General features: G+C 37.7%; 2 protein-coding genes across 5 annotated transcripts in view; one reads left to right on the forward strand and one right to left on the reverse strand.

Moving 5' to 3' along the window:
• LOC133518910 (histone-lysine N-methyltransferase, H3 lysine-79 specific) overlaps positions 1 to 14,447 on the reverse strand; it is a 50,505-nt gene extending 36,058 nt beyond the window's left edge. For all 4 annotated transcript variants that reach the window (XM_061852693.1, XM_061852694.1, XM_061852692.1 and 1 more), the window contains exons 1-2: positions 14,238 to 14,447; positions 6,894 to 6,934 (exon numbers count right to left, since the gene is read on the reverse strand). In XM_061852693.1, the coding sequence (XP_061708677.1) occupies positions 6,894 to 6,934; positions 14,238 to 14,321 (125 nt within the window). In that variant the 5' untranslated portion in view covers positions 14,322 to 14,447. The remainder of the gene's footprint in view (positions 1 to 6,893; positions 6,935 to 14,237) is intronic.
• Positions 14,448 to 14,595: 148 nt separating this feature from the next.
• LOC133518913 (uncharacterized) lies at positions 14,596 to 22,084 on the forward strand. Its single transcript, XM_061852696.1, has 2 exons — positions 14,596 to 17,271; positions 18,501 to 22,084. Exons 1-2 carry the CDS (start codon positions 16,525 to 16,527, stop codon positions 19,458 to 19,460), a joined length of 1,707 nt encoding a protein of 568 aa, XP_061708680.1. The 5' UTR covers positions 14,596 to 16,524; the 3' UTR covers positions 19,461 to 22,084.
• Positions 22,085 to 22,943: the final 859 nt, after the last annotated feature.

Here is a 22,943-nt window from a genome sequence, read left to right on the forward strand (position 1 = left end):
GAAGTTCCATAACAAATAAGTAAGTCAGTTTTACTCCGTTTTTTAATTTTTGTTTTTTAATTTTTTTTTTATTTGTTTAATGGACTTGACTACACGTTTCAAGCTTAATATTATTCAATGGAACTGTCAAAGTCTGATACCAAAATTAAGTGAATTGGATTCATAACTAAATAACGAAAAAGTACATATAGGCATTCTTTCTGAAACTTGGCTGGAATGTGAAAACCAAATTAAATTAACAGGTTACTCTGTCTTTAGAAAGGATCGAGCAGATGAGTATGGAGGACTATCCTGGTCCACCAATCTATAAATTGCAATCTCAAAACTCTTCCAAGAAATTATGATAAGTCCTTAATAGCAACAAACTTCAACATATCATAGGTGTCTATTCTCCCTCAAATGTCATAGTGAGCGTTACGGATTACCAGGAGCTTTTCAGCCACTTCTCTAATAGTCGGAGACTTCAATGCTCATCACACCGCTTGGTCATACACAACTGACACAATTAGTATTTGCCTGGGTTGTTTGAACCTGTGCCACTACAAGCCGGCATACTACACGACACCATGTTCACTATATTACTTTATTAATAGTTTTCTTCCTGATTCATGTATATTTTTTTCCTTAAAAAATACGGCTTTAACTCAAAAATGGTCACGTTTTCTCATATGTAGTCTACCTCTTTCGCACTTATGGAATGTTCATATACGTGATGGCTTCCCTTTCGCACATTTCATCTATCTTTAAGCGAAGCGTTTGACAGGTCTGTGGACGCATCTTTAAGTTCGAATCGGTGTGAATAACAATATATGCACAAAAGCTAAAAATTTAAGAAAAAGAAAAATGCGCAACATTATTTTTAAGGGATATCAGCGGCTACTTTTTCTTTTTTTAAACTTACAAGAAATTAAAATTCAAAAAATTAAAATGAAAAGTTATTGGTAACAATAGTTACAGGTCGTCTCTTGTTAAGTATATTAAACCTACATACACAAGGTAAGTTTATTGTTTTTAATTATACGTATTTACAATCGAAAATTCGTTACATTATTTTACACGGATATCTTAATTCAAAACGCAAAACTCTCTTGCGCACGGTTGCTTAAATAAAATAATAAATTGCTTAGTTCAATAAATATGTCTTGAGTTAAAAACAACATAATTTTTTAAAGGAGAATAAAAATTATTTAGTTTTATCTTTACACATTTTTAAAGCGAATGGTAGTGATTTGAGTTAAGATATTAATTATTCGCCGCAAGAAAAAAAGTCTTAGAAAGAGATATAGCACGCTCTTAAAAAACGGTTTTATCTTGAGTAACTCTACCCCAAACCAAAAATATTACCAAATTCCAAAGAAGAAGCACCAAAATTTTCCTTTGAGACTTTTAAGTTTTTAGGCAAGAGCGATTAATTCTTGGTTTGATGTTTTCAATATACAGTCAAGAGCTAAAGCTATTTAAAAGAAAAAGCACCAAAACTTTGGTTTGAGACTTTTACATAAAATAGTATCAATAAATTTTATGAAGGGGACAAAAGCACTGGTGGCCTAGCGGTAAGAGCGTATGACTTGCAATCCGTTGGTCGCGGGTTCAAACCCCGGCTCGTACTAATGAGTTTTTCGGAACTTCTGTACGAACATTTGATATTCACCAGTCGCTTTTCGGTGAAGAAGAAAAACATCGTGAGATAACCGGGCTTAATCCCAATAAGGCCTCTAGTTTAACTAGTGCCTACGCCAATTCTCGGGATTAGTATCCAAGCGGACCCCAGGCTCCCATGAGCCGTGGCAAAATGCCGGGACAACGCGAGGAAGAAGAAGAAGATGAAGAGGTTTATTGAAAACTACAACGAATGACGAAAACCATGCTGGTTTAAGAAAATTCATTCTTTATTCAAGACATACTAAACTTGGCGCTAAGAGATTTCAGCTCTAGATATAAATAATATCATATTTCACATTAAGTAACGCACTCTTGAACCAATGCTTTTTCTTGTTTTTATGGACAAATATAATTCTCAGTTCAATTATGAGTATTTAACCCCAAGAAACAAAGTTTCTTGGCACAAGTTCTTTAAGTATTGCACTAAGACAGTTAGGTTCAATTTAAAAAATACAATACTTAAAACAAAACGGAAACGCTCTTGGTGAGAATAATGAGCTTTTTAAAAAAAACTTTTTATAGCTCCGATAGAGAATTAATTTTTTAGCTTAAATAATAAACTTTGAAATATTTTATATCTTGACGCAAGAATTTTATTGTTTCCTTATATAGTAAACACAAAATGTCTTGACACAAGAGTATTTACTTGGCTGGAGAACTATTTTTTTTCTGTGTATACATTTAAAAAATCATTATTAAAAATTAAACTATAAGGTTTTAGTAAGGAGCCACTTGTTTAACCTACATTTAAAACCGGCGGTGGAAGTTGCATTTCTGACACATTCCGGGAGGCGATTAAATACTGGTGGTCCGAGACAATAGACCGATTTCGCCGACTTCGCTAGTCTGTGGCGCTCTGCTACTAATCTATTTGCGTATTTATTGCTACGTAGGGGGTACTTAGAATTAGTACCTCTGCATTTGAATAGATCTAGATTGACGTATGTGAACACAGATACCTGTTGTATAAGTATACAGGGTAGGGGCATGATTTTAAAATTTATAAAAAGTTCGCGGGCAGGGGCGTCGTTGGGCTTGCCGGCCATACCACGGAGTGCTAGCTTCTGCAGGGAGAAAACATGCATATATCTCTTATAATGCATGATATCCGCGGTCCCGAGCACGCACACCCATCTCATCTCGCTCAAGCTTACGCTCAGTGAGAGTGAGAGAATAATACGAACCAACGGGTCTTATCAGTACAAGAAATTACATTTGGGTAAACTGAAACGAAAACGAATCTAATTTCAGTAAACGCTAATTTGGTCGTAAGAGAGAACCACAGACTAGTTAAACCCGAGATTTAGTGTCACTAGGTCGCCTAACAGAGTTCAAGGTCGCGCGGCCTACCCAAGTCGAATGATGAATTTAATAATACCTACGTCTTACTGGATATAAGTACGTAGTAGAAAGCAGAGGGCCTATCGCGAACATCTAATACCAAAATTACGTTGTCTGCCTCTCTATAGATAGTGTCATCCACGATGACGCGCAGATTCGTCAAATCTAACCTTTTATAACATGACGTTACTAGTCAAGGCACGCGTCGTCGTGAATGACACGTTCTATATCGCTCTAATATGCAAAAGCTTGAAAGAAAAACAATGAAATTTCGATGTTTAACAGTATCAAATAGATATTGACGGCCTAAATGGCAAAATATATATCATAACACAAGGTGTATTTCTATAGAAACAGGAATGTGTCTCGATATATTTGGCTACTTTGGCCGTCACTATCTATATCTGATGCTGACTGTACCTACCAGTACCAACAGTCGCAAGGAGTCAAAATAAGTACTCAATTCTTTCGATTCCTATCTTTTTGGCAATTTTGAGACAAACCTATCCCACCACTCTCAGAGAAAAATTAAGCCATTTGCCTATGCTTTGGCTTACCTATAACGTCTACTGGTCGGCAAGTATCATAAACTTGTGTTATGTGTAGGGTTTCTGCTCGAGAATGCTCCAGGCGAGAAATCTCAAGAAATTTGTCCTTTTTCGAGGCAGAAAAAAAACTCTATGCCTCGAAAACTCGAGAAATAAATCTCTTGTTATAAGTAAAAAGATAACACGTGTATAACACGTGATGTGTCTATAGTGTATATTTCTTTTGGTAGGTAAATAAATGTAAGGCAATACTTTTTTTATATTTTTAGGTAATTAAACATTTATTAGTTCACCAACCAAATACAAAACTACCTTCATCCGTCCCCTATCGTTCTGGCTTCAACAGATTTTCATGTTTTGTAACTTTTGAACTACTACCCTCAGATGTCTACAGGATTCGTCTCGTTTAATTACTATGCGCTGTCAGTTCCCGCGCATAGACTTCAGAAGTCAGGGAAGTCCTTAAGGGTAATAGGTGCAAAAATTTACAATAAATTACCTGTAATAATAAAAGAATTGAGTACAGTACCCCTAGTGTAAATTTAGTCGATAGCGAAACGTGACGTACGCGTTTGCGTTAAGTCTCATTTTGTATGGGTTTTTGAACAGCGCGCCAAGCGGGACGTTTTGGAAAGTCAAAAATCTCATACAAAATGACACTTAACGCAAACGCGTACGTCACGTTTCGTTGTCGAAAATATTTACAATAGGGGTACTGAACGACGCTTCACACGTGAGCTCAAAACGTTTTGCACTACAAAAGCATATTACTCAGTAAAATAATTCCTGGATGAATGAATATGTCGAAACCATTAAATTATTATATATAGGCTAAGCTATCTATTTGTAATTTGTAATCGTTTATATGACATTTAAATCTCTATAATTCAATTTAATAAAAAGATGTTTAATTTAATTTGTGTTCAGTATACTTTATATTTATAATTTATTAGTTTTGCTCACTGTTACGTGTAAAAAGTAGTTTTAGGTAATATTACGATGTACAATCAATACAAATAAAATCTATTCTATTCTATGCTTCCTTTTTTAGCATTAGAAAAACGGGAAACAATCTTGACGCGTCTTTTTATTGAAAACTCTTAATAAATTAGTAACTATTGGAACTTATGAAAGAAAAAAATATGTAAATAATCGTATATGATTTATTATTGTTACACATTTACCTAGACTTATTTTTCAAGTGTTTTTTTTTTTTAAAAACGTCAAATTCGCTTATCTTCTTTCTAATGCCAAAATACGAATTATAGGGCCAAGCAAATACATAATATAAAACTAAAATAAAATTGATAAATCAAATCATCCCGATATATTCCTACTGGCAAAATAGCAAAACTTTTGCTGCGTTATTGTTACGTTGAGTAAGTATATTACGTAGTAAAATCTTCTGTAAGTTTGTCACATCGAGTTAAATTAATTGACTTGAATATTATACCATAAAATACCATATTGTAACCCACATTTTTATAAATACCTAAAGAAATACACGTTGTTGTTGAATTTTTGATTATTAAGTGCATTCTATGGTACCATTTGTTTGATTATTGATCTCACCTACGACGCCTATGCGTCTGAATTGTAAAAAAAGCATTAAAATGAAAATAACATGATGTTTTTGAAACTCGAGAAATACTGGTCGAGAATTCCCGTGCCTCGAGAAATAAAAAAGGTCGAGAAACCAGAAACCCTAGTTATGTGTAATAAGCAAGCAGATTATTTAAATTTAAATTTTAACATACGAATATAAATAAGTAAATTTCAGAATACCGTTTGTGAAATTTACTTATTTAACCATTTATTAAGCAAACAAATGTAAATAACGAGTCCTAATTGCCAATTAAAATGAAATCTAACCGATGCCTAAGGTCTTTGACCCAATCAAATCCAAACGCTCTTAAACATTTATAAAACATTTTCAAGGTTATCTTGTAATAGGTACCTACCTATTTCTAGCTCAACACATCGATTTTCCGAGGGGCGTCTGCTCTCGAAAACGTTTGACCTCGTTTCGTCTCCGTCTCCACAGCTACATGCTCTTGTTTTGAGTTACAAATATTATAGGTTAGTAGGTTGCACACGTACGTATAATGTACATGACATTAAAAAAACACCTAATGAAATTGAAAATGTTTAACTTATAGATTCCTTCCGTTTGGATATAATAAAAAAAATATTTTGTACCTAATACCTATTCACGATCACAATAGCTGCGTAACGTACCATCTATAACTATAATACAGGTTATTAGCAGGTAGGCATCGATGTATTTACACTGTGGGTGTGGTTACGTGATTAGGAGATGGCACACGTCACTGACCACAAATACCACAAGTGGAACATACCTACCTATCTCTTCGTAATCAAATTCGTAATGAAGTTCGCTCCTGTTAATGTTACTGTAACTGTACTCTCTGATAAACACGATCTAGGTCTAGTCTATCCTTTTTTCGACGTTGTCAACAGTTGCCAGCAAATGCGACAAGTGTCATTACCGGTCCGTTGTTTTCTATGCATTTTCACAGTCAATTAATCGCCAAATGCGTTTTAGTGAAGTGCGCTAACCATAAAATTGTACCGTTTAATAAGTACTTAATTTCCGTAGTTTACCTGTACGGCATGTATACATTGTACTTATAGATAGAAAAGATACATAATGTATAGAGTTTGTAGGTCGGTCGCGGGCTCGCGGGCAGTAGGGCGACACAGCACCACTTGTTTGTACTCATACCTACCTAATCGACGCGAAACGCCTCGGTCATTGCCCCCACGTCCTTCACGGTTTACACACGCACGTCATATCAGAAAAGCAAACGGTCATTACGAAGTAGCTATGTATAGGTTTTATCCACACGGCGGATAAATTCGATAACGATAATGTATTCAAAACAAGTTAATTAGGCAATGTACGCATGTACATGTATGGTTTAAAAGTTTGATTTTGTGCCTGTGCAGTAAACATTCCATGTGAAGGTTACCCCCCTTTTTCCGGTTTACAACTTTATATAAAAGCAGGCGTTAGAATTATAAATTAGGATATAATAGGTACACATACGGTACATTTGTTTTGACTCTACCTGCTTATTTACTGTATAAAACTTTTTGCATGATATAATTAAGGGTACATAATTATATAACCAGATCATAACAGTAGAATTTAGGTAGCTGCATTGTATGTCTCTACTCAGTAAGTATGAATATATATATATATATATATATATATATATATATATATATATATATATATATATATATATATATATATATATATATAAATTCAATATATATAACTGGATTTACCAAATTTACTAAAATAACTAGTCTTACCTTATTGTATCTACTATTTCCAGAGCCCCATCGTGTTTGTCCTGCAACAAAAGAAAACCTTAGTAAAGTAAAGCCTTTACTGCTAGTATTTTGCTTCAGTTATTTGTAAACTTCAAGACTAGTATGGTTGAGTAGAGCAAAACAATAGGCACTTCACACATTTGGTCAATAAACTGAATAACATTTAGTTTAGATAATAATAATAATATATCCGCAGGACAGCTTGTGGCGAGCTGTTGGGGAGTAACGACCCCACGGGCCCGAGTACTCTCGAGAGTCGGTCATCAGGGTCTCCGTCTCCGGCGTGTCTTCGACGGTCGGATCGGACCCCAAGGAGACCCGCAGGACTCTTAGCTCTGGCTTGCCTTCATTGGCCGTCCAGAGAGGACTCGTTAGAGCTAAATGCTCCAGGGGTGTAAGTGAAAACTTGCATAAGACGCGAGTTGGTACAGTGGTTGTTATCGGCCACTGGGTAGAAAGCGGCGGACACCTCTGGACACCCCTGAGCCGATCACACCGGTGTTGTTCCTGGTCGTCTACACGATGGCATTTTCAGGGGCCCATCTAGTGAGCGGCGAGTCACCGCCTGCCTCGATAACTAGTGAAAACATTGTGATGGCAGGTGTCCGGACGTCTTAGCAATAACCCAGTCTCATTCTCCTCCCAATCTTCAATCCATAGACCGTTATACTGTTCACTTTTACTACAATAGTCCCAATGCCTGCTGCGACCGGCTCATGGGTGTCTATTGTTGCGCCTGTAAACGGGATCCAGCAGGCGATCTACATGACATTAAAGCTCTCCAAGGGGCCTCTACGTGTTGGATCTATATCCTCACGCAAGCCTAACAAAAGACCGGGATTTATAGGCTCGTGAAATCCAAGGACATACAATAATAATAATATAAACTTTTTAGAGTAAACAAGCACTTCGATATAGAGACGCATAATCATTTTGAACATAATTATCGAAGTTTTTTTTAAATAATATTACTCCTAGCCTAGTCAATAGTGAAGTGACTATTCCTATGAAGCTGGAGGTCCCAGGTTTGAATAGAAATAGAAAAGTTTTTAGGTGCTTCTTAAATTGGTTTATGTTTTGAGTTTTTATATGTTCTGGAATTTTATTATATATTTTAGAAGCCATTCCCAATATACTCTTACTCAGTAAGGCTGTTTTGTATTTAGTGATGATGTGATGATGTAATCCTGTTATCCCTCATTAGGGTCATAGGGCTTGCTGAAGAATTTTCCATTTGGCGCGATCCTGGGCGGCTACTTCCAGCTCATCCCAGCCGAGTGCAGTTGAGCCAGCCTCCTTCTCAACTGATCGCCTCCATGTGGTACGAGGCCGCCCTGACTGTCTACTGCCAGTTGATTGCCAGCGGAGACACTGCTTGGACAAGTGGTTGTCTGGTCTACGGAGCGTGTGTCTGATCCATCGCCATTTCCTTACAAGGATTTCCTGGCCTATGGGTTTCTGGTCAGTCATCTGCCACAATCTGACGTTCGAGATGGTTCGTAGCCAGTAAATCCCTAGGATGCGCCGCAGGCACTTGTTTATATACACCTGCAGCCGATTGGTGATGCCCTTTCTCACAAGCCATGTTTCGCACCGTACAGCAGGACCGACTTGACGTTGGAGTTGAATAATTTGACTTTCGTACGCCGAGTTATCACGGTGGACGTCCATACAGGCTTCAGCTGCGCATAAGCTGCTCGTGCCTTGTTGATGCGCGTCTCAACATCGCTGTCCGTTCCCCCTGACGGATCGACCACACTACCTAGGTACGTAAATCGCTCTACTTGTTCGACTGCTTCACTGCTGATGTATATCGGAGCTGCGTCCAAGGTGTTAAGACGCAGGTCCTTTGTTTTCGAACAGTTTATGCGTAGACCTTCTTCTGCAGCGAATCCGGTAAGGTCATCGGTCTTGAACTGGAGATGTTTACGTGATGTTGCGAATAGACAAAGGTCGTCGGCAAAGTCAATGTCTTCGAGGCTTGCTCCATCGACCCATGGCAGTCCCCTTCTCTCTCGGCTTGTTACTCTGCGCATCACGTCATTCAAGACAATGAGGAACAACAACGGAGACAGCAAACAACCCTGCTTTACACCAGCAGTGACAGGTATACGGTCAGATAACTGTCCTTTATGCATAACTCTACATGAGCAATCCATATAAAGATTTTGTATAATTTTTATTAATTATCTTGCTTGGTATACCTCTTTTCCTAAGTATGCGCCATATACTTGTCCACTTAACCCTGTCGAACGCCTTCTCGAATAGAATAGAAAGGTGTTTATTTCTCTAGTTTATTATGTTACATTGTGTTATGTCCATCAGGCCGATGGTGTGTTCGGCCTGTGGGTATGTCAGCTACTTACAATCTACCTATGTTTGTCTGAAAGATCTGTATAAGTGTCGTGTTTGTGCTGCTTGTTAGTGTGTGCGTGCAGAATAAATTTATATCAATTTAAAAATTATTTCATTTTGTCCTGTCTTACAACTATTCTTACAACTAATTTCCTATAATCTATGGGGACGTGGAGCGGTCGCTCGCTTGCTGAGCTGCCGACTCCTGTCTTTTTTTGGTACATAGTCAATTTCTCCTAATCTAGTGTTAGTTAGAAGTGGGTTGTGCTGCTTGTGTCCGATGTAGGCGTTACCAGGGGTATCTAGATCCGCAATGTGCATTTCCCTGAATCGGCGCAGCATGTCCTCATTTAAGTCTTGAGCGCGGAGGTGCCATGGATCCCAGTCGAGCATCTCCCAGAGTAGTGAAGTTTCTAGGCGTTTTGGAAACTGTCCACTAGTCTTGAGAGCCATTCGATATTGACGTTCAATTTTGAGTAGGTTGCTCTTACTGTAACGTGAGAGTAATTGTACCACGCCATAATCCAATATTGGAAGTAGACAGGCCTGAATGACAGACAGTTTCACCGTCAGATCCGTCTTAGCGTGCCAGCCTATAATGGAAGCTAGAGCACCGCGCGCCCGTCGTACTTTCTGCACTACGTAGTCCATCTGTTTACCCATGGTCATGGTCTTGTCTAGGTGTACACCCAAATATTTTATGCTGTTTTTATATTCAATTACCTCGTTTTTGATGCGAATGGTTCTGCGGTACTTTCTCTTATGAGTGAACATAGCACATTCGGTTTTCTCTATGTTGCACTTGAGTCCCCAGTGATGGTAGTAATCGATGACAGTTTCGGCGGCCCAGCCCGCACGGCTCGTCGCGCTGTTCGTCATCGGCGTATTGAGAAAGCTTTAGTCCGCGGATCCGGTTCCGTTAATCCCAAACGTCATGTACATACATGTTGAAGATGATTGGGCCCAGGATAGAGCCCTGTGGGACTCCGTATGGCACCGCTTTCTCTTTGCCGTTGGTGGTTCTGAAACGTCCATAGTTTTTTCGACCGCTCAGGTAATTTTCTATTATTTTGATAATGTTATGTGGAACGTCGGCTGTTTGAAGTTTCTTTGTCAGACCCTCGTGATTTATGGAGTCGAAGGCTTTCGAAAGATCAGTCGATACCAAGGCCACGCTCTCCTTTGCTTCTAAGGCATCCGTTATAAACTTTCCGGTACGAAGTATTTGCGTACCTGTTCCTCTATTCTTAGTAAAGCCATGCTGGAATGGCGGTTGGAGCCTGTCGGTTGTCTGTCGCAGGCGCGAAAGAAGCAAGCGCTCGTGTAATTTACCCATGATATTTAGAAGGGTAATGGGTCGATACGATTTGGCGTCGCGGTGATTCTTCCCTGCTTTATGTAGGAATATGCATTCTCCGATTTTCCACCTATTGGGATAGTAGCCTGTCATTAATAGGTAATCGGCTATAACTTTGTACCGGATGAGAAAGGCGTTACCTCCGAGTTTGAGAGCATCTGCTTTGATTTTGTCCGGGCCTGGGGCCTTCTTATTTTTAAAACGTCTTAGAGCGATCTTAATCTCCTCTATAGATGTACCGTCAAGAGGCTGAAAGGGCGTGGTCTTCTCTGTTGTCCTTGTTATCTATCTCGGCTTCTGCTACGATCGCTGCGCCGACTAAAGTGTCGATGGTTTCTTTCTCGCTGTTGCATCCCTGGATGTGGGGGAGTCTCTATACTGGTGCCTTCAGGTTGCGTTGGATTCGCCACATCTGGGCTCTATTGTTTCGTGGGTCATTTACTATTCTTACCCATTTCTGATCGTTATACTCCAAGAGCGCCTGTTGGACCAGCCGTTTCAGACGATTGTAGGTCGTCCTTTGTTCCGTTATTCTGTCCTGGTTAAAGCGTAGTCGCCACGCTTTATTTTTTGCTTGGTTTCTTTCATTTATTAATTTATTAATCTCATCTGGAAGTTGATCTCTTCTATTGTACTCATGCAGTGGCGCATACTCATCCAGAGATTCGGTAATAGCTTTTTCTAGTTGTAGTATGTATTCCTCGCATTCTGAATCAGATGTGATTTCCTTTGGTAGCTGAGTGGTTTTGTTCCATAGAGATTGCTGAAATCGCTGTTTGGTTTCTTCATTACTTGCTATAGCACGGGTGCTTCTTATCATATTTTTCGCTTTGTCCACCACTATATTTATATCTAGTAGCCATGGCATGTGGTCTGAGCCAACTGATGTTGTTTGTCGGCATGTTACGGTGTCGAAGGCTTCCATTTGATACGAGATGATGGCTGCATCAAGAATGCCATACCCCGCACTGTTTGGTCGTGAAGGTAGGCCTGTGTGGTGTATAGTGCAGACGTCAGAATTACACAGGTCTCGGATGAGTATTCCCGCCCCTTCGTCTCTCGTTTGGTTTAGTGTGGTCATTTTAAGATTGAGGTCCCCTATGGTGATGCTCGGGGCTTCGGTAACAATATCTTCTAACTCATCTTTAAGTGCTGCGGCGTCAATGTGTTCTGACCTGTGCGGTATGTATATTCCTTTAATTTTTAGGTAATCTCCAGTTACGTAATCGTAGGTAAGGTTGATAGCGACGCCTTCGATGAGACGGTCTCCTACTTCTGTACCTGGAGTGACGTCGGTCTGACTCCAGCGTATACCTCGCATCACGTACCGACGTAGCACGTTGACGAGCGCAAGGTATATCAATATAAAATATTGCGTCTCTCGGGGTAACTGTACGGAGCGCAGAAGAAATCCGTGCACACGTCCGCTCGCTGCGGCTACCTCGCCGGTACCTCGCCTTCTCGAAGTCCACAGAGTGAATAGTTCACTACGCATTTCGTTACACTGCTCCAAAATCATACGTAGGACGTTGGTCAATGCAAGAGTGCCCTGCTCTAAATCCACTCTGTTCGTCCCTTAAGGTGCAATCGACAGCACTCGTCATTCTGTGTAACAGGATCTTGCAGAGGACTTTGGAGCACTCCAGCAACAGGTTTATTCCTCTCCAGTTGGAACATTGGGACAAGTTTCCTTTTTTGAGGAGCTTAATTAGTATGCCTTCTTTCCAGTCTTCCGGCACTTTTTCAGTTTCCCAGTTTCCAGTTTTGTATTTAGTACTAGCTATATTATTCTGGTACTGTGACCGCACAGGAAGTCTGCATTGCTCAGGCACCATTGTAAAAAGTTGCGGGTTACTTTTGACGAAATTTGCCACTTCAAAAATATATAGTGCCGGAAAAGTTAAAATATTTAATGACTTAAAATATGGGACACAGCTTTCTCGCATGTTGATACCACAAATAGCCCGTACGCACCTTTTTTGGGCTATAAAAATTGCATCTCTATAAACAGAGTTGCCCCAAAAAATTACTCCATACCTTAATATAGAGTCCACAAGGCCATGATATGCCAGTTAACAATGCCTTCTTGTCTACCACCTTAGCAAGATTCTGTAGTGCAAATGCTGACTTGCTTATTTTTTTACAAACATATTCTATATGATCTCTCCAAGTAAGTTTATCATCAATCATAAGCCTCAAAAATTTTGTTACGCCTATTCTCTCGATTCTAGTTTGATTGTACTGTATATTCATTCAGTTCCACACCGGTTTAGTAGATGAATATTACAAAACCATAATAAGAGTTCCTAGTTTGGCTATTTGTGTAGAAATACACTGGTTTTGTTTATTGTTGTTATATATACTGGTTTTTTTATTGTTTGTGGTAATTTATTTCTAAGTATTGTTTTTCAGGCACTTTTAGAAGGGAGTTAATTTTAATAACCTATACATTTATTCATTAAGTGTGATCTTTTCCTAGGTATATACTTGATAACAATGTAATGTTTTGATCAAATAAATGATATGGTATTCATTAATATAACTACTTACAAGTTTACAACTATATTAAATATTGCTAGTTAAAAGCTAAAGTAATGCTAATCTGGCAACGAATACATAGTTACTATGACAGTACACAATACCACTTTTATTAAATGTACCTTCTCTTGAATGCAAATATTTTTTAGTGATAAAAGGTGCCCAATAAGTCAGCCACAAAAGAGCAGAACCATAAAGTTTGCAGTAGATGAGTCAAAGAGGTCATTACACTTGTGCTATGTGGAATGTAAACAAATTTTATATAATAATTTACAACACTATTTTTAAACAATTGTTGTTGGAAAAGTATTTTTAGTTCAAAGGTTTAATGTGCATTATTTTTTAAACTTTTGGATATATGCTAAGACAGGAGAGAATTGAATAGAACAGAACAGATTACTAGCTATTACAATTAAGTACCTTAAAAATAAGAGCCAAATAATTTATATGATAGTACAAGTTGTTGTTATTATTTTGGTACTTATACCTAACCCATAAATTATGAATAAAAATCCCATTTCTCATTAAAATGGTTTATGTAAACGTTATAATGTCTATATTAAGCATTATTAACGATATTAATTCGATCATAACATGATCACGTACTGAGTAAACAAGCGCACGAGTGCAGAGATAACAATATTTTTCTATCATACTACTGTCGGTATGCGCTCAAGATGGGAATGACGATAATCTACAACTACAACGGGCAGTGTAAAAAGAACTCATCTAAAAAAAGCCGACACCTTGACAAAACACGAGGTCAATACACTCCGGCTGAAAGACCCATGTGATATAAGGACCAACATGCTGCATTTTTCTTTAACTTTCAGAACACCTAATAGTAATTCCTGATGATTTAGAGGCATAATATTGTTACAATCGATATGGTTTGAAATAAATGCTTAGATCACATTTTTATGGCGAGAATTTGTATTTCATAGCAATAGACATATCTGTTACTAATATCAACTAAGAGCAGTTCCTCCTACAGAAATATCGTAATGATAAACTAAACATTATAAGGATTGACATATCAAGATATCAAAGTTAAATATACATGATTTCCTTACCGAACCATGACCTGAAGTGAGGGGCCATGTATAAACAACAGGTTCTGCGCCTGCAGGAGAGTGCAGGCGTAAATCCAAAGCCATTATGGGAAAACCGCTGCATGAATGCACACACTTTTCACTTAAACACTAAATTTATCACTAAAAACACTTGATATTTTAACATAATTTCACTGCACTTTCACACACATACACACTCCGCACAACCGGGCGCCATGTTGGAATTATATTAATCATGGCGGACATTTAAGTGTTGTCTGATTGAAAAAATAAACAAGTGGCGGCTATGATTTAAATACATTTTAATAAATTCGTTTGTTAGCATATAATCGTTTTATATTTAATAGTGCTTTTAGTAATATATAAATAAAACGAAAGTTTATGCATTACAATTATAATACATTTTTTTACATTGTGTACACGGCCTTGTGTAATGACTAGTACACACACACACACACATAGGGCCAACGTTGGCCAATCTAAGGATCTCCCAGACCTTGCAACAAATTGTATGCGATTTTTGATAGTAAGAACAAGATAAGTTGGTAGCGATTTTAATAGGCCAGATCGTGCAAGTGTTAAATTCATAATTTCATAGAAGTTTGACGTTTAAAATAACATGTGCTCCTGCCCCGTCTGGGCTATCAACTCACTGCTAGAACGTAGTGATCAAAGAATACAACTGATCATAAATTATATGGAAATAAAAGTAGCAGGCAGCTTACCGCCAACCTCTCTGTTCAGTTGTATGTTTTCCTTTCTATTGCTCTCGTATATTTGAAGGGCGTATTTCACTAATCCTGCCTTCGGACGGCGAGCGATCGCCGCGACGTCGGCCCCGAGGTCGGCACCGATATTGGGCCAAGGGATGGGTTTCCGTTTCTCGAAATTTTGATATAATGGCATGTGGAGTTGTTTCCATCTACAAATCTTAGGGCAGACTTGTATCCCAATAAATTCTTTTGGATTATAAGAACATGTTAAACTACTTTTAGGGGACCTGTAATGACCATATTTTTGTAAATATTGAATTTAAAATATCTTTTGGCACACGTCACGTGACCAAACTTGAAACGTCTTTGAAGATTCTGATGACGTCATAACTCTCGGATTGACACTGTTGACAGTTAGGCGATAAACAACAAATGACAAATGTCAGTTGACAGTTAGTATCTTCTACGTGTGTATGTAGTTATTATGTGTCAAACCGTAAACTGTGACGTCACACAATTTTCAAAGAGCGTTTTGGGCGCGAAAGCATCTGTCAAAATATATTTTGTTAATTTAACATATTTAAAGCCGTTATTAGTATAAAAGTTGAATTTTAGGGCAACTTTTAGTTAATATAGAACGTAATACAAGTGTTTCAAAAAATTGGAAACAACCCTATTGGCCCTTTACGATCGATATGGGCCAATTACATCCACACTCACTATGGTCCCGACGTCAGACCTGAGCAAGAAATGAAAAAGACTTTGTGTCTAATTTCCAAAAATGTCAAATGTTTGATATTTTTGCATATGAACCATTTTTTTTACATTTTAAATATTGTTAACGATGTGCTGATATTCCGTGAAACGGAAAGCGATTATTAGGCCCGACATCGGGACTGATTTCGGACCCGATATCGGGAAGTGTGGATGTAATTGGTACTTTACGGCCGAGCAAGATCGTCGTTATCAATATTTGACACGTAAAAAATACTTTGTCTCTAATTGGCAAAAATTGAAATGTTTGAATTTTTTTCATACGAACCATTTTTCTATATTTCAAATATTGTTAACGTTGTGCTGAAATTCCGTGAAACCAAAAACAAATATCAGGTGCGTCATCGGCACATTTCGGGTCCGAGGGCCTACCACAAACCACGTTCGGCGTGTTGCCTCCCTGTCACACTTTCGTACGAATATACAGAGAGGCAACACGTCGAACGTGGTTCGCGGTAGGCCCTCCGATATCGGGAAGGCCGACGGCAGGATAAGTGTGAAAAGACCTTAAGCGAGTACTTATGATAATGAGTATTAGGTTTTACAGTGGTTTTACATTAGTATCTATTTTCACCATTTGCAACATTTGACGGCCATGACATGACGTACCTATTCATTTTCATTTTGTTGAAGTTTGGTTCGTCGTTGACTTCGTTGAGTTCGTTGAGTTTTGAATTTAACCAACGTAGAACACGTAGTGATTTGCTCTTTGCGTAGAACCATAGAACGTAGTGATTATATGCTCTTTGAATATACCATAACGTAACGAGCTTTAATGCAAAAGATTGTCCGATTTAATCATGTCTATTACGCATTCAAGATTAAAAAAGTTTTCTAGTTTTGATTTGGTTAATGCTCATTTCATACATCCTAAATTAATAATACAAGAAGATACGGAAAAAGTACGAATATGTGATTTAACTGCACGTACTGAAGAAGACCCCGATAAGGTTTATAATTTTGATACGAAAATTTCAAACACACACGTACATAGAGAGCTCCTGTGGGTCCTTTTCAGGTCCGGGGATATCATAGTAATAAACCCAGCGACAGGAACTCAAATCAAGGTAACATGTGAAAAGTTGGCCAACTATAAGATTCAAAAGTTAAGAAGCAGTGAGAATAATGTGATCCTAATCAGTAAAAGTGGAGAATGTTTGGTGGTGTTATTTTCACGGAAAGATTTGGAACAAGATATGGTAGACGGCAAAGCAGAACATACCATAGCAATAGATAAATATGGTGGGTCTTATTTAGCTGCAGAATCTCATATGCTCTCAAACGGATTGATTGCATACACCGAGGGAGAAGCTTTAGTTTTAAAATGTCCTATAACTGGTTTATATGATGTTATCAATTCCACAAAGAAAATCCTTTATGCAGTTCCTTGGGCTGATTCACTAATTATTTCTGATGGAGCAACAATGTGGCTGGTAGATATTAAAGACTCCCACATTATGTATGAATTTAAAGAAGATGGAATCACATACTATCCATTGGGGTCATATAACAATGACTTTTACTATCTGGCTTGGGATGAAATGCAGGTGAGATATTTAACAAAAAATACTACGGACTTCAAATATTACCAAAAGCACCATACAAGTACCTATACCATTTGAAGAATTCCCTTGATTTCTCCAAGATCCCATCATCAGACCCCGACTTGGTGCCAACGGGACCATCTTGGGATTATACCCGTTCGAAAAAAAAAAATTAAAATCGGTTCACATTCTCGGAGATATAGTAACATACATACAAAAAAAATTAGTCGAATTGAGAACCTCCTCCTTTTTTGAAGTCAGTTAAAAATACACTAATTTTACACTAAGTAAAACGACTTTACGACTTCCCAGGTTAAAATCCTGGTAAGGGCGTTTATTCATGTGATTAGCACTGATATTTGTTCCTGAGTCAGGGGTGTTTTCTATGTATTTATATATTATACATATTGTTGTCTAAGTACCCTCAAAACAAGTCTTATTGAACTTACTGTGGGACTTAGTCAATTGTTGGAATAGGTAATGTCCTATAAATAAATAAATATTATAGGGACATTCTTACACAAACTGACCTTGTCCCACAGTAATCCAATAAGGCTTGTGTTGTGGGTACTCAGACAAAGATATATATAATATACAAATACTTAAATACATAGAAAACATCCATGACTCAGGAACAAATATTTATTTATTTGTGCACATTGTAATGCAGTTTTATCAGTGTTAGGAACCTTGAAGAAATCAGTAGTCTCATAGCTGTTTACAAGAAATTGATAACATATTTCCCATACCTTCAAACTTCTAAACTCTTGATGACCGGTTTGGCCTAGTGGGTAGTGACACTAGTGACCCTGCCTACGAAGTTGATGGTCCCGGGTTCAAATCCTGGTAAAGGCATTTATATATATTGTTGCCTAAGTACCCTTAACACAAGCCTTATTGAGCTTACTGTGGGACTTAGTCAATTTGTGTAATAATGTCCTATAATATTTATTAATTTATAATATTTATTCTACCTTTTATTAGGAGTTTTTATTTGTGTACTAAATCAGCTGCACAGATATTTGTATTAGTATAGAACATTTATATGCCTTATAATATCCTTCCTTTTGCAAATTTAAGAACTTCATATTGTTGGCTAACAAGAAAACAATCCCTTTCAGATATTTATCTCAGACCCCCTCAACACCTCATGAAAATAAGTGATGTCCCTTAACAACATCATGTATATTAAATTATATATAGGCTTCAAATCCTAACTTTCCATATTCCAGGTGTACATTTGCTGTGCTTGGGATGAATCACTACTTGATTCAACAAATGACCAGCATGATAACAACTCTTCCATCCAAAAACTTTCATCTCAAGAAACACTCAAAGGTCAGTTGAAAACAATCATTGATAGTTTGACATCAACAACAGACCCAGATCAGGTATTACCTCAAATACAACCCTATTTTGACACCATTGAAGATTTACCTCTCCTTGTCAATACTGCCCTTAAACTGTGTAAGATTAATTTGGCACTCAAACCACTTACATATACTTTACAAAAGAAAGTTTTTGCATCAGCTGATGATTTCCTGATTCAATCATTATGTGATATCATGAATAAAATAGACATACTGGAGTACATTGAGTTCAGAGGAAGTAATTTATATGAAGACCTAAGCATATTTGATTTGAGTTTTGTGGAATTATGCATCACATTTGTCTCAAAAGGCGATTTTGATTTATCTTCCATATGTTGGCTCAAATATTCTGCTGTAAAACAAACAATTAATTCTAACGATATAATGGGAATATTGAATGCTATTCCCAACAATATTAAGATGGGGGCCTTAATAAATTGGTTAAGAAATTTTCTCCCACCTCTTCTAGATGAAAACCCCTTTTATATAGATTTGTTTGTCCGGTGGGTCACAGAAAGAGTTTTTTCGCTAGAGAAATCTAGTTACTGGCCAAAAATTGGATTGAAGTTTATAGATGATATAGGCATAGTATTGGAAACTTCATTAAAAACGATTTGTTTGCGACCAATATCAATGGATGATCTTGATATGTTAAAAACGCATATAAAGAATATAATTGAATTAAAAGAAAAACATAAAATTAATATGTTGCTGGGTGAGCTTAGTTCACAGAGTCCCAGTGAAGTCGCGTTAATTATGCTACGTCGATGCTACACAGAAGATTTAGAGCCTTTTTTTGCAGCATTATTTGCCTTCATATAGTGCTAGGAACTCTTTTGAAATTGACGATACTCTACGCTCTTTCATTGAAATAGAAGCGGCAAGCAGTGGCGGTGATGTAGATGGCGTCCGTTTAAAAATATTGCTTAATTCATTTCGACTACATACTAACAAACTAGAATGCTTCCTTCAGGTTCTAAAGGTTTTAGATGTACCATGGAATCAAATAGTACTAGAACTCGCGGTAGAAGCCGCATCTTCAGGGAAAAAAGATTTCACAACCACTGCTACAGATCGTCTTCTCGCTGAGCAAATTCAACGAGAACTGAATTATGCGAAAGTTAAAGTAATTTTAAAGAAGTATAAATTTTCCCTAAAATGTACTGATTATCAATTGGTCTTGCATAAAATGATAACAGCACCAAGCATTGATTTGGACGACTTGAAAGTTATTACTAGTGTATTGACAGATTACGCAAATTACGGCAGTTTATTATATTTAAACCGATGTCTTTGCGATTGTGACACGAGAGGTGCGCTGGAATACTTTAACCAGATGCCAAGCAAGGAAAAGAAAATTTTACTGAAATCGGTTATGATCAAATACGAACAAATCATTAAGGGAAGTTCAAATGAAGCAATTGTCGAAAGAAATTATGTCGATTTCTTGAAAGGTAGTAAAATGCTCAACGATTTAGAAGTTAATACGATTGAAAACATGTATTATTTGAAAAATTCCTTTGAGACAAAATTAAGTATAAACGATTTGTACTGTGAACATAGCGCAAACGAAGTGGATATTACTATGAACGTTTCTGACGCAGGAAGAAGCGGGTGTCTGGCTCAGCTTACTCGAACACACCAAACTTCGCGTTCAACATTGATAGCATTACTCCATCGCACTTCTTCAAATCATGAAGTTCGCAAACTAGTTGAAGCTCTCTTAATAACAGCTGAAACCCAGGAACACTGTCAAACGCAGATTGCTTCAGTATTGGCTAATTTCAGAGATGGAAACAATTCAGCCATTCTCATGGAATGCTGCCACGTTCTCACCGAGCTTGTATCAACTTGTACTGAAGAACATATCCATCGTGTAATCAAATATTTATCAATGCTGACCGCCTTAGTAAATGCTAATATAGTAGTTAAAAATCTGTCCATAGCATGGAAATTCCATTACATTTTTTTGCCTATGTCTTCACTGTCAACATTGAATGATCTTATTGATTTTTACATTTCGCCATATAATTATTTGGCACGTAATCCCAGAATCAGTCAAAGTAGAGGTGATTTCATTCCAATCAGGATAGTCGTAAATATTGCAGAAGACATTTCTTCTTCTGGGAAAGATTTACCCGGCGAATTACTTCAAATAAGGAACAAAATATGTAAGCAACTTTTAAATAAAGTTGTTGCGTCTCAAGAACTCGACGAATTATTGATAACTATATTATTAGATCTCTTAAGCAAAGATGAAGCAGATAAAATATGGATTATTGACATGTTACGTGGTCAGAATGAGTCGCTGTCCCATGCTGCTATCGCGTATCTGGCCCAACCCGTGATAAGGCGCTCATTTTCGGCATTCTGTTTAACCCAAAATACAGTAGCGTATTCGCCTCAATACATGTTAAAAACCAAATTTAAATTTAACGTGGCAGACTTGGCTTTGTCAGAAATTAACAACGATGAAACTTGGGACACAAAAGTTGTGCTGTTCTTTTTTTTGAAACAGTACCCCGAAACTTCGCTTGATCGCCTTATAGAATTGTGCCGCACCTTGCACATACCCGTCAATGAAGGCCTGTCCTTTCAACTCATCTCATTGCTGACTACTTGGGAATTGAAATATAAAATATTCAATGACGACATAGGTTGCTGTCAAACACACTTTGAAAACGACGAAAGCCATCTGCTGCCAAACTGTGTAAAACTATGGGAAAGCATAAAAGACAAAGATTTCATCAAAGATGTTTTAACAGATCTCTGGAAAAACGGTGAGGTTACATTACATGGTCGTATTGTTTCCATAAATCCCTATTATTACGAAGTGTATTTATGCATATATTATTTATTGTATGGTTCGTCCACCGATTCAGAATACATGAAAGAATATTATCTGTTAAATTTCCTTAAAAATTATAACAGGAAAAGCACTCCTAAACAACACGAATTTGAGCTGTTTTCTGTCAAAGGAATGTTTCCAGAAATCGGACATCACCGCTTACCGTTTCACCTTTTCATGCGTGAAGACATGTGGGCGAATTTGAAGTCAGAAATAACATTAGAAACCTACGAGCAGTGGCTGCCTGCAGTTGCTTTACTTTCACTAGATGCTGATATACAAACCGCGAGAGACATGATTTGCAGTAACGCTCTCAAGCAAACTATGACGTCTAGAAAAAAGTGTGAAGGGACTGAGACTGAACAAAAAGAGAGTGAGCCCTGGCGCCTAACCACACGAGAAGAGCCTCTGCTTCGCGCCGCACACCGATGTGTGAAGCATATAGCAAATATGGAATGGGCAGGCGCGTGCCTCTTTTACGTTCTTCAAGGTTGTGCTCGTGGAGCAGACCAAGTGGCAGCGGCGCAGTTGTGCTATCAATTTGCCCAACGCTGGTCTGCTGTTCAGCCTGGTAATCGAGCAGTCCGTCAAATGGAACGTCTGCATTCCACTCTTTCAACGAGACATATTTTGCATAAGGTGGAATGGGCATGCGAAGAATTTGTTCGACTTTCAACAGAGCCAACGCAACTTATTCGAAACCTTTACTTGCATCCAAACTTCGTTGAAAAGATTTCTCGACACGATATTAATCGGGCTGCAAATGAAATCGCCGACAAAAATGGCATCAACATCAGTTCTATCCGCATAGAAATTTTGGAAAATATTCTAGAAAAATCAAATGAAGAAAACAAAAATAAAACTAGCTTTGGTCTTGACAATAAAGACTTGACGACCGCTAAATACATACTGAAAGCTACTTGTCCAAAAATGGGAGCGATTTATTTATCTCGTATTGCGCTCGATGATGAAAACGATTATAATAAAAGTAAAAAATTAAGAGCACTCCAATGCCTTATGAGCATTATAGACTCTGACACAGCATCAAAAGTCACCAACAGGGAGCGAGACTCTTTATGGAACACCCTTTTGGAATTGTTATATATTGTTAATCTTGAACACATTGACATGCCATGGATCGTTGCCACGTTTATGAATGATAAACTTGGAGCACTTGATCAATTACTACAAGCAGTTGGAGGAAATGTGGAAGGTTTAAAAATTACAGGGGAACTCGCGTGGAGGTTTGGGAATATTAAAATAATTCCTAAAGTAATCCCTTCACTGTTGCGTGCTGGACTTTACGACGAATTAGTTCCTTTGTTATTAAAGATCGCATCTGCCACCGACAAGACTGTAAGCGAAGCCTGGAGAACCGTTCTCTTATCGCCTTTCCAGCAGGCTGACTATCCTATCACTGAACGTCAGAGAGCCAAATGCTTAAATGCTGTTAATTT

Source organism: Cydia pomonella, chromosome 6, assembly GCF_033807575.1.
Source record: "Cydia pomonella isolate Wapato2018A chromosome 6, ilCydPomo1, whole genome shotgun sequence".
Classification (NCBI taxonomy): domain Eukaryota; kingdom Metazoa; phylum Arthropoda; class Insecta; order Lepidoptera; family Tortricidae; genus Cydia; species Cydia pomonella.